The 13,162-nt window shown below is 42.4% G+C and overlaps 1 protein-coding gene across 5 annotated transcripts in view; it reads right to left on the reverse strand.

The window, feature by feature from the left end:
• Positions 1-13,162, reverse strand: part of TMEM106A (transmembrane protein 106A) — a 62,997-nt gene that overhangs the window by 13,903 nt on the left and 35,932 nt on the right. For all 5 annotated transcript variants that reach the window (XM_040331570.1, XM_040331569.1, XM_040331567.1 and 2 more), the window contains 3 exons: positions 12,891-12,954; positions 5,907-6,066; positions 1,440-1,580 (listed from right to left, as the gene is read on the reverse strand). In XM_040331570.1, the coding sequence (XP_040187504.1) occupies positions 1,440-1,580; positions 5,907-6,066; positions 12,891-12,954 (365 nt within the window). The remainder of the gene's footprint in view (positions 1-1,439; positions 1,581-5,906; positions 6,067-12,890; positions 12,955-13,162) is intronic.

The raw sequence follows: 13,162 nt of genomic DNA on the forward strand, positions 1-13,162 counted from the left end.
GCACATACAGAGCTATTGGAACGCCATACAGTATATCATTGAATAGCAAGTATAACAGGTATCATCTCTATAGCCAACGTTAAACAAGCTATACTAAGTGTTGACATTGACAAGTTCCCCCCAACCCAAGGCCCATAACAATGCATTTTCCGTTCACAGCATGCCTGGTTCTACCAACTGAAAATCAAATAAACATTCCCAACGCAGGAGAGGTGACCAAGCATGTGTCTGAAAAATGCGCTCTGGAGCAAATAGCAGCCTATAAGGATGGATGCGTAACAAAATTCTATAAACACTGGGCACCCTGGAACACGGAAAGGCGGGCGATTCTTTGTTACACCTCAGATCCATTTCTCCTACTCTTCACAGAGAAAACCTGAATCCATTCAGATTTTTGTACTTCCTTTTCTTCTGTTTTTAGATAGTGAATTGTAAAATATGATATTGGTAGAGCATCAAAATGGAACCCAGTGTACATCTCTGGGTTGGTATGCAACGGTTAGTTTTTATGGTGTTTGTTACATTTCCTGTCACCAAAGATTGTTCAGGGGACAGGCCGGAAATGTGGCGTAAGGCTCGTCACCTGAACAATCTTTGGTGGCAGGAAATGTAACAAACACCATAAAAACTAACCGTAACATTACATTCCAACCCAGAGATGTACACTGGGTTCCATTTGGATGCTCTACCAATATCATATTTTACAATTCACTATCTAAAAACAGAAGAAAAGGAAATACAAAAATCTGAATGGATTCAGGTTTTCTCTGTGAAGAGTAGGAGAAATGGATCTGAGGTGTAAAAGAGTCGCCCACCTTTCCGTGTTCCAGGGTGCCCAGTGTTTTATAGAATTACAGAAGAAAAGGAAAGTACAAAAATCTGACATTTTAATTAGGCCTTATGCCGCGTACAGACGGTCGTTTTTTGTGATGAAAAAAAACGATGTTTTAAATCATGAAATAAAACAACGTTTTTGAAACATCATTTTCAAAAACGACGTTGCCTACACACCATCGTTTTTTTTACAATGTTCTAGCAAAGCGAGGTTACGTTTCACCACTTTTTTCCATTGAAGCTCGCTTCATAACTAGCTTCTGGGCATGCGCGGGTTTAAAAACGTCGTTTTAAACGTCGTTTTTTGCTACACACGGTCAATTTCTGTGAAACAAAAAATGACGTTTTGAAAAACAACAAAAAATTCAAGCATGTTCGAATTTTTTTTTGTCGTTTTTTTGAAGACATAAAACGACGTTTTGCCCACACACACGATCATTTTAAATGACGTTTTTTAAAACGTCGGTTTTTTTCATCACAAAAAACGACCGTCAGTACGCGGCATTAGGCACAGTTTTGGCCTGTCACCTGACCAATCTTTGATGGACTTCTTTTTTTTGTTTACTATAATCCTCTATTAGCTTAACAGTAGTGGAAACATTTACCTGGTTGGTTACCCGTGAGCCAACTGTTCCATCTTCTTTCAGGTTGAGATTTCCGACTACAACAGACATGTGTAGAACCTCAACATTGAGTTCCAGAATTTTTATCCCAATCAGGTTATCATTAGTTATATTCAATTTATTCTGTGGAAAAAAAATGCAGTGAAATTACAAGATCATTTGTATGCAAATTACTTGTCTAAAGAGGCGCAGTCAATATGCCGGTGCACAGCCTAGACCCATTTATACACATCTTACTAGCGCTTCTTTGCAGCTCCTGCTTGTGGCACATCACACTAAAATACAAGGTGTAGTCTGGAGTTGGTGACTTGGGGGCAGGGGGGGGGGTGTACAGTGATGTCACCGCCTCCATCATGCAACATTGCTTGATCCTAATGATTGACTAAAGATACAAGCATTGTCACAGGAGAGGAGATCATGTAACCTCCAATACCCAGAATATTTTCAAAGGCAGGAACAGCTGGTAAGGCAGGGATACATAGGGGGGTGGAGTTATCTTTTATAAACACATGTATCTTCTTTTATGTCACTTTCCTCTGAATGGACAAGATAAAAATGTCTGTCAGGAATGATGGGTATGCTATGATAATATGTACTCCATGCTGTATATACTACTATTAAAAAATGTTCCAGCCAACTAAAAGGAGTATATTTACTAAAGAAAAAAAACACACTGTGCACGTGCAGAAGCTCTGCTGACTTCCATCATCCAATCATGTGCAAGCAAAAATGTCCTTAGTAAATCAACCTCAATATGGCTTAAAAAGTGTAGTGCTAAATAAAAAAAAAAAAAATTATTAGATAAAATATATACAACATATGATTAACATCACCATCAGTGATCAAATAGTAAAAGAAAACAGCAAAATTAAAGAAAGAATATAAATAACGTGTCCATAAAAAAAAGTGTCCGTATGTACAAAAAAAAAGGCAACAGATTTCAACTTAAAAGTATCCGAACACAGGTAAGGGTCAATGATCCACCTCAAGTGAAGAAAGCGCCCATGAAACCAATTCACCTCTGCACACAAGAGGCTCCTCTTACCAGAAAGATGGGGCCATCAAATTATAAATGGTCAGATGTGCATATGAAGTTAATAATCCTGATCACTGTTATGCTAGCCAAAAAGGTACTGTTAGGCCCCCGCAATGTTCATATAAAAAGCAAGAGGACTCGCATGGTGCAATATAGGTAAAAACGTCCACTTTTATTAAAGAGTAAAGAATGTGCACCAACATATATAAAATGGCAGGCACGGCGAAAACATATTTGCATGTATCCGATCGGTAAAGAGCCTCCTTCCCGGCAGAGATGTGCATAACGACACCTCGTCTGTTAGCCCCGCCCAATGTGTTTAGTCCCAGTAGACGTCATCAGGGGGACTATATTACATCATGCGAGTTCTCGTGATTTTTACATGACCATTGAGGGGAAGTTTAGATCTTTCCTTGCTTGGTAAGGAAAGTATTACTGCTGCAAATCGTTTGTTTTCTTTTTGCACATGATAGGCTCAAAATTTCTTCTGCAACAGAAATAAATTAACAGCACCTCAAGTTGTATTGCCAGTCATGAAAACAATGAACCTGAAACCAACAGGTATTTATATTACAATAAGTAGGCTGTGCTGATCAGTCATTCTTGCCAACAAAGAAGCTTGTGAACAAAGTGAAGTTCAAAACACAAATGTTAAAAAGGAGTTTTGTAACACTTGTATTTCCTATAATTAAAGAGGAGCTACAGGCTCCCTCGAAAAAAAATGTAAGTCATAGCGGCTGACTTTTATTATAAGAACACTTACCTGTCCAGGGATGCAGCGATGTCCTCACCTGAGACAATTCTTCAATTGGCTTCGGGTGCAGGCGCAAGCATCTCAAGTAAGGGAAAACAGCAGTGAAGACTTGTGGCTTTACAGCCGGCTATCTACTGCACATGCGCGAGTGGCACTGCACCTGGTGAATGATACCGTAGTCTGAGACCTGTGATGTGTCCCAGAAGACTTCAAGGGAAGGAGGGGGGCCTAAACTCCTGGCTCAGATGGCCACATAGAATCTGACTGGAAGTGGGAACCTGTCAAAAATCAGGTACCCGCCGCGCTAAAACAAAAAGTGCCAAATGTGGCAGTGGATGGGGGAGGGATGCAAACAAGCAGAACTTTTGCCTTTGGGTGAAGTTCCGCTTTAAGAATTTAGATTTTCCTAGGGAACTATATGACTGAGTTTGCAGCCCAGGCTGTAGTTAGGCAGAACAGAAAGGGGTTTTAAAAGTAAGTAGGAAGGCCTGGCAAAGTGGGGCCAATGGTGGTCTAGGCAGAAGGGGGTGTTGACTGAGGGTCAGTTGGACAGACAAAAGAGAAACTTTTCTTTTCCTTCCCTTCCTCCCATAAATGTTACTGTTAGTTGTTCACCCTTATTTTTGGTTGCCTCCCCTGTTGACGTTTGGCGAGAGATGGTGTACACTATTTTGCGTGGGGTCTGACAGTCATAACAGTGGTTTTGGTTTTGAAGGTGGTCACGGTCAAAATTGCCTGTGGAGAATGATGGGTGGGGCCCATCTTTGGTATGGGTACCGTATATGTGACATCAGTAAGGTGATATCAGTATTAAGGCTGTATCAGGTGGTAATGTGGTAACTAATTATCCCTGAGTTGGAGTAATTGCAGCTGGGGGCCGAGGTATGGAACTGGTGCTTGATACAGCCCATGCGGTAGACCATGCTTGCCTCCAAATACCTGGACCTAAAAATCAGCCTTCATGGAATGTGATAAAAGATGCATTTGTTTATAGAGGCCAACTACAAGGTCTTGCTGAGATGGTATATGGTCCCGGCTAGACTAGCCGCTTTTGTGCCGGGTGCCTCTCAGGAATGCTTTCGGGGATGTGGCCAGACGGGCTCCACCTACCATATGTGGTGGACCTGTCCCAGGGTCCGGAGATTCTGGATCAGGGTCTATAATTTCATCTATTCCCTGACCCAGATTAATTTTGGTGAAATCTGCTAAACATGCACTCCTGGGGGGTAAGGTACCTGACGCTTCTGGCTCCCAGAGACGACTGGTGGCATTCATATTTACCTCAGCGAAAATAACCATAGCGAGAAATTGGAAATCGGCGCCTTGCCATTTGATCAGCTTAAATATAAACTGTCCTGGCTTATGCTGAATGAGAGGCCAACGGCAATTACACAGGATAGGATGAAGCAGTTTTATGGAGTCTGGGACCCATGGATTCGCTACTTGACAGGCGATCCTGGATCGAGCGGTTTTTAGGTTTGATATTGTAGAATATTTACGGAGCACGTAGCCTCAACTCTCCCCCCCCCTTTTTTATTTCTTCTCTTGGTCTTCCTTATCTCACTGTCTTCTTATTTGTCATTCCCCCATGGGATTGAATCTTCTATTTTTGTACCTCCTTCTTTCCTTTTACATATCGGATGTATTGCTAAGTAATGTCTATTTTGCTTGCGACATGCTGTGATGTTTCGTGTGCTAGAGGAGGTTATATCCTCAAAAGGCAATGGCACTTTGTGTTGCGATTCAGTTCGCTAAACCGTTTCTTAAGAAAGATATTACTTTTGTATGTTTTATTCCCCTTTTTTTTTTCTTTGAAGAAAATTAATAAACATTATTGGAAAATAAAAGATGCATTTGTTAATTATGTTTGTTAATAAAAGGCTGCTTTATCCGAAACAACGAATGGAACGCAACGAATAATAAAAACATATTTTAGATGCGGCATTCGTTGTTTCGGATAATTTGGAACTTCGGATAAATTCGTATTCGTTACATTCATAAACAGCCAAATTTAAAAGGGGATTCCAATACCTATAATTTAATAGTTATTTCAGATTTTCGCATTTCCAAATTTCTGATTTTCGCATCTAAAACAAATGGAACATAACCAATTCAAATTTTTCCGAAGTTACGAATTTCGATCATAACGATTAACCCGAAAAACGAAAAAAAAAAAAACCCCATCTCAGATCGATTTCAAAATACAACTAACATTTCAGACATAGTGCATCCTTTGTCTTGACCTTAAACCTACCAGCTATGGCTAGACTCTATATCCATCAGACACTCTTGACCTGCTGCTCTGCGTGGTTATTCACTCACAGAGCCGTGACTCTGCCCCACTCCCTCTCTCTCCTCATTGGCTCACTGGCTGCAATTTACAGCAGTGTGAGCTATTGGGAAACCCCACCCACATTCCTGAACATACTAAAATTACTTTTTATTAAAGAGTATTATATATATATATATATATATATATATATATATATATATATATATATATATATATATATATATATATTACACACACACACACACACACACATATGACAAATTCCCTTTGAGTCCCACAAAGTACACTACTTCATAGGTGTAGCTATCCTACATGGTTTCACAGAATACTCTACGATAAAAGGAAGAGATATTATTCTAAACTTACTGTGGTTTCAAGGTACACAGTTGAACTGGAGTCATCGTGGATAACAAGTGATGAATTCACCCCGGCATGATCCACAGTGACAGACAGTTGAATCAGCAAAGCTGCAACAATGGCGCAGATCACCAAGCAGGAGATGACAGCAATGCACACATAACACTTCCTGAAAAACATACAACATAAAGTGTTCGCAAAACACTTTTACACAACACAAAAACGACATTCCAATATACAGTATTAGTTTTGTTGCAAAGGATATCCAGAGAAAAGTTAGAGTGCCTTTAAGAGCCAGAGAACCAGGCTTGTGGTGTCCATTTTAGGAAATCCTCCTTTCTTGAGCCTTCCTATTTCCAAATTAAAGCTTACATTTACTCTAATCCCAACAATTTACTTATTTATAAAAAAAAAAAAAAGTTGTTTTCATTACATTCCTTATTTTAGACTCTATGGACCAGATTCTTGTAGATCGCCACATCTTTGCGGCGGCGTAACGCATCTCATTTACGTTACGCCGCCGCAAGTTTTACGGGCAAGTGCTCGATTCACAAAGCACTTGCCTGTAAAGTTGAGGCGGCGTAGCGTAAATCCTCCGGCGCAAGCCCGCCTAATTCAAATGATCCGGGTAGGGGGCGTGGATCATTTAAATTAGGCGCGTTCCCGCGGCGAACGTACTGCGCATGCGCCGTCCCTAAAATTTCCCAACGTGCATTGCGCTAAATGACGTCGCAAGGACGTCATTGGTGTTGACGTGAAAGTAAATGGCGTCCAGCCCCATTCACGGACGACTTACGCAAACAAAGTAAATATAAAAATTTCGACGCGGGAACGACGGCCTTACTTAACATTGGTTGCCCCTCATATAGCAGGGGCAACTTTACGCGTCGCAAATCTAACGTAAACGTTGTATCTTCACTGCGTCGACCGCACGTACGTTCAGGAATTCGCGTATTTTGCTAATTTGCATACTCGATCGGGAAAACGACTGAGGCGACACCTAGCGGCAAAAAAAAAATTGCATTTAAGATCCGACAGCGTAAGAGCCTTACGCCTGTTGGATCTAATGGTTATCTATGCGTAACTGATTCTAAGAATCAGTCGCATATATACGACGGACCAGATTAGGACTTACGAGGGCGCACATTGTGTTGCGCCGTCGTAAACCCTTTGAGAATCTGGGCCTATGACATCACTGGACCCTTGCACTTGCAGATCATAGCTGGTAGGAGGGGTCAGCAAGGCACTGTACATGGCTTCCTGAAACCATCCCAGAACCCTGCTTCGGTGATACTCTCAAAATACCTCAGTTCTGACACAAGCAGTGAGCTGTCTCTTGGGAGGAGTTATACAAATATTAAAATGCCTTCATGGGTCAATGTCAGTCTGGATGAGTGGGTGTTCTTTAGGCAGGCTGCATTTGCATGCAGACCACACTTGGTAAAGCCATAGGCGATGCTGAGCTTCATGATTGAAATAGTTGAAATCCAATAAGTGAAAGGGCCAGATCAGCTACAGTTAGGATGGGGAGGGAGGAAGGAAATAGATGATGCTGGATGTCCTTCAACCAGAAAAGGGTTTTATATGACTTGCCAAGTCTGAGGCACACTGTGAGGAGCCTAGAGTAAGAAATTTCAGTACGGGAAAGGAGACTGAAGATTGAATTTGCCTTTGCACAGATATCCCCATTTATTCACTCCACTGACTTTAGGAGAGAGACTTGGAGGTGGAATGTTTTAAAGTCAAACAATGATTAGGTAGCTATAGAAAATTATCTTTTTGCATACCTCATTACCATCCTGGATTGCCCGGGACTGTCCCAAGGTTTTAAGTAAATCCTGGTGTAAATCTGGGCTGAAATCCGCAGCAGAGCCCAGTGCCGGACATGTGCCGGCACTCGATTCCACTAATTCACCTGCCAGGTCAGTGCCCAGCCAGCACAGTTCCTCCACCTTCCCCACCCGCTGTACATCCTGTACAAATAAAAAAAGAAGAGGGGGGCTAGGTCTGCTCCATCGCCTCATGTCCCCCTGTAGCCTTCCAGTCTCCATTTTCCACCGACTCCCCTACCAGCATGACGCATCCATATTTAAGGGCTCATTTGATCCCCTGCCAGGCCCACCTCCTGGGGATTGTCTAAGCTCCCCTAAATATGCAGAACACCTCCTCCTCATGTCCTCCTGTATCCTTCCTGTCTTCCATGTGCCAAAGTGATCCTTCCTTCCTGCCTTTCCATGCACCATAGTGATCCTTCCTGTAACAGATGGCCCCTGCCCCCACCTATAACCTATGGCCTTCACAGCAAGGAGCACATGGAAGGGCAACGCATGAAAAACGAAACCAGAGAAAATTCAAACTTACCAACTAGTCGGTCTATTAGAATGCATGTGCTCCCACTGTGGAGATGCTCATAAATTTACAAGGGTTAGGACTGCAATACTGGGGTGCCTTCAAGAGGCCTTGCAGCTTATGTATGCGTTTGCAAATGTGTGCCAACTAAATCCCTGTTTTTACGCATACTGTTGCACAGGTTAATTTAGTTGGTAAGCAGACTGGTTGGTGAGTTGAGCTGGGAATTTTCTCTGGGTTTGTTTTTCATGCTTTGCCCTTCCATGTGCTCCTTGCTGTGAAGGCCATAGGTTAAAGGTGGGGACAGGGGCCATCTGTTTGTTACAGGAAGGATCACTGTGGCGCATGAAAGGCAGGAAGGAAGGATCACTATGATACATGGAAGACAGGAAGGAAGGATCCCTATGATACATAGAAGACAGGAAGGAAGGATCACTTTGTTACATGGAAAACAGGAAGGATACAGAGAGACATGAGGAGGTGTTCTGCATATTTAGGGGAGCTTAGCCAATCCCCAGGAGGTGGGCCTGGCAGGGGACTAAGGAGTCCCTAAATATTGATGAGGTCATGCTGGTAGGGGAGTCGGGTGGAAAATGGAGATGGAGCGAGTGCTGAGGAGACTGTCGGTGGCACTTGAGGTAAACCCCCCCCCCCCCAGTCTTGGGGGTGCTCTGCCTTCAGGCCTGGGCTTAGGTGCTGGCCTGGGAGGATTTTAACAACCGGAAAAGCGTGGAGGGAGTCTTCCCTGAGAGGCAAAGGGTGCAAAGAGGACATTGCAGGGACTTGCAAGGGGAGAAACTGACAAACGTAGCAGGTCTCTTTAGAACAGGGGTCTCCAAACTGTGGTCCGAGAGCCAGATGCGACACTTTGCTAGCCTTTATGCGGCACTATTCCTCCAACTGATATGAGGCACTATTCCTTCCACCGACACCAACAAGGGGGCACCATTTCTTCTACCAATATCAATGATGGGATACTTTTCCTCCTAGTGAAAGGGGCCCTACTAATCCTCCTACTGACTACCAACCCTGAGGCCACATTTATTCTTACTGGTGCTGGGCCCGGGAAATGTTCTGCACCCACTGGCCACAATCTGGCCCTTTCTAAAGTCTTAAGGACAAGTGGCCCTTTGTTTGAAAGTTTGGAGACCCAGATAGCGGCGTTGTAAAAACTTCTATAACCCTGTCCTGTTAGATTTCTGGAGAGCCTGTCAGGTAGACTGGTAAAGAGAGGCAGCCAGGTGGGCTGGTGGAGAAGTATCCAGGTGGGCTGGCATTTCCTGTGGAGGTAGAGCTGGGCTCAGTGTCTACAAGGGAATTGGAGGTACTCCAGGATGTAGTTCACAACACATTGTGCTATTTTCTAAGGGATTGAGAGTTCCTAGCTTGTAATGGCTGTTGCTGATCTAACAGAGACTGTTCGTTACTAAAAGAGGAATCAGAGCTGTACAGACCAAGGAGAAGGAATCAATTGGGAGTTGTATATAGGGAGGAAGTTGTCCCTGTTTTTTGTCACGATCAAGTTGGGCATCCCATAATTCCTATTCCCACCCAAAATTAATAAAACCTAAACAAAGCACAAAAGACTGTTCCTCGTGCCCTGGCTGAGCAGCATTGGGAAACCCCGTCATTTGCAACCCCTACAGGGGTAGTGGTACATTAAGATTATCTCCTATGATGTAGAGGCCATAATGCAGCATTTTTCTGAAATACCTAAAAAAATAAAAAATACTGCATTACGGCCACTAGATAGAGCTGACAATCATAGGAGAAAATCATATTACAAACAATGCTGCCCATTTGTGCAAGGTTATTTTTTTTAAAACGTAGGCCCCATAGTGTCCAGAGAGCTTCAAGGTGTTGTGTCCCGATAGTCATGGGATTCCCTTTAAGCAGTTGAGCGAGGATATAAAAATAAAGATAACTTATAATTACAAAGCAAAAGGAGGGCTATATAGTGATCTAAATTCATGCAATGCACATCCAGAACGTCACTAAGCAACCAAAAGAAAAAAGAAAAAAAAAGTCAAGACAGGCTGTATAAGATCAAGAAAAATCTGGCAGAACTGGTTGTAGTCTTGCCAAGAATGAAAAGAAAAAACCACATATTACTGCAAAGGACCTGAAGAAATAATTAATTGCCACTTGTGACCTCAACATGAAAGTCAATGTTTGAAGAACACCACCTAGTTAAGCTAGAGGCATTTTGGAAACACGCATTGCGAGATGCTAAAATCAAACTGTAAGGCCCCGTTCACACGACAGAGGAACTCGACGTGCTTGGCACGTCGAGTTCCTCGTCGAGTTTTGGGATGAAGCCGCCGAGGAGCTCGGCGGGCCGCCTTCTCCTATAGGACAACGAGAAAATAGAGAACATGTTCTCTATTTTCTCGTCGAGTTCCTCGGCGGCTCCATCGAGCCAAAACTGTACAGACGACAGAGATTCTCGGCAGAATCCGGGTTTTGACCGAGTTTCTCGGTGAATTCTGCCGAGAAACTCTGTCGTGTGTACGAGGCCTAACTCCTTGGCAACAATAGCCAAGATACATATAAAAATAAAAAAACACAACTCATCAAGAATACCTTGCCAATTGTAAAGTAAGCATATGAATGAATTTATTTGGGGTTGTGTGAATCTAGGGCAGCCTTTCCCAACCAGGGTTATTAGGGGTTCCTTGAGCATTGAGCAATTTTGGTCTCTCATATAAGCAATAACCGATACCATTGGTCTTTTTAGCCATCTGTAAGGGGGAATTCTCCAATCTGGCACAGTTGTTCAGGCTCCTTTCTTGTAGAGAAAACACTTTAGTCTGATTTCACTCCACACTGTAAACCTTCCACAATATGCATTAGAAGGTACAGGAAGTCAGATAGAGCTCATCTTATATTTTGGCTGGACGACATATGCCCCGTACGCACGACCGGGTTTTCCGACTGGAAAACTGTGAGGAGAGATTTTGGCCGGCCATGTGTATGCCCCTTCACAGTTTTTCCGACGGGGAAACTGCCAGACCCGCCCCAAAAAAAAAAAAAAAGGGAAGAGAACCAGCTCTCTTTTTTCCCGTCGGGATTCCCGATGGACTTTATCCAGTCGAAAATCCTGAGCGTGTGTATGGGGCATTACATTATCATCTAGCCCTCTTCCTCTCAAGTCCTACAGTCCCCGGCCTGGTCTTTTTTTGGCATTGCATGGAGGGTTTGGCATTGCATGTGGATATTAATGAGGGCAGTCTGCCAAGGAATGCCCATGCCTTTAGACTGACATCCAACCATTAAGCCATTTTAATATTTGAATAACTACCCCCAAGAGCCAGCCCACTACTTGCATCAGGACGGGGGGCTCTTTAGGGGGAGTACCAAGGCATGTACAGCACCCCGCTGGCCCCTCTCACCAGCCATGACCTGAGTTTCATATAGAAGAGAGACCAACCAATGATGTCACTGGGTCTAAAATAAGGTATGTCATTGAAAGGTTTTATTTAAAAAGTTATTAGAAAGGTGACGAAATTGAAAAGGAGTAACCAGAAGTAAAACCTAGGCAGATTAAACTTCAGCTGTTAAAGCATAACTGAAGGCAAAACTATGTTTTTTAGATTTTTGATAGAGTGGAGAGGGATCAGAACCCCTGTCAGCTTTTTTTGCGGTCTGTGCCCTTATTAGGATGGAGCATGGTTGCTGGAGAGAATACATTTTATGCATCATACAGTTTTGAAACAATATTTAATGTATCTATTAATCAATTTATCACTCTATCCATTTTGTCAGAATAATGTGACTTCAGCTTTTAGACAAATTAATTGTTCAGATACAAAGATTAAATATTAGTCTAATGCCGCGTACACACGATCATTTTTCGTCATGAAAAAAAAATGACGTTTTTAAAAACGTCATTTAAAATGATCGTGTGTGGGCTTCACATCGTTTTTCATGTTCTGAAAATCGAAAAAAAAAAAAAAATTCGAACATGCTGCATTTTTTCACGTCGTTTTTTAAAATGTTTTTCGGGTTGTAAAAAATTATCGTGTGTGGGCTAAAACAACGTTTTAAACCCGCCCATGCTCAGAAGCAAGTTATGAGACGGGAGCGCTCGTTCTGGTAAAACTACCGTTCATAATGGAGTAAGCACATTCATCACGCTGCAACAGCCAAAAAAGCGCAAACCGTCTTTTACTAACAAGGATCAGCTAAAAGCAGCCCAAAGGCGAATAGAACTTCCCCTTTAGAGTGCTGTCGTACGTGTTGTACGTCACCGCGCTTTGTTCATCATTTTTCAAAAACGATGGTGTGTGGGCAACATCGTTTTTAATGATGAAGTTGGAAAAACTTCGTTTTTTGGACATGCTGAAAAACGAAGTTTTTTTTTCATGCCGAAAAATTATCGTGTGTATTAGATTTGATCCAAAGTGGTCATCATGGTACCCTACCATCCCATCAAAACTTTAATCTGTATGAGAGGTGCCCCTGGTCTCCTGGGACCCTAGACATTACATACAAGTCAATATTACTTGTAAACTGAGCTATTGAAACAAAATCTACAGAAACAAATCAACACTACTTTTTATATTGTTTTCTTGCAATGAATCTGATGCCATTACAAATAGTAATCAACTAAAACACATATAAATATAAAGGATCCCAGCTTACGTTCTCCGTGGTTTTAGCCTCTGGTCGCTGTATGGAATCAAAGCTACCAACTCCCTTTCTTGGCCTAAATTGAAACAAAAAGAACGTCTCATCTTATACACTGCAGTAGACGAAGGACAGAGTCATTATTGTGCGAGATTTAGACAAATGTTTATTATATTTAGTACAGCACAGTGATAGATGCCGCCCTATGGCCCAGTTCACACTGGTGCAACATACGTTACGACTTTGAGGGCACAAGTCGCACGACATGTAAAAATCAATGTTTCCCT

Source organism: Rana temporaria, chromosome 12 (genome assembly GCF_905171775.1).
Source record: "Rana temporaria chromosome 12, aRanTem1.1, whole genome shotgun sequence".
Classification (NCBI taxonomy): domain Eukaryota; kingdom Metazoa; phylum Chordata; class Amphibia; order Anura; family Ranidae; genus Rana; species Rana temporaria.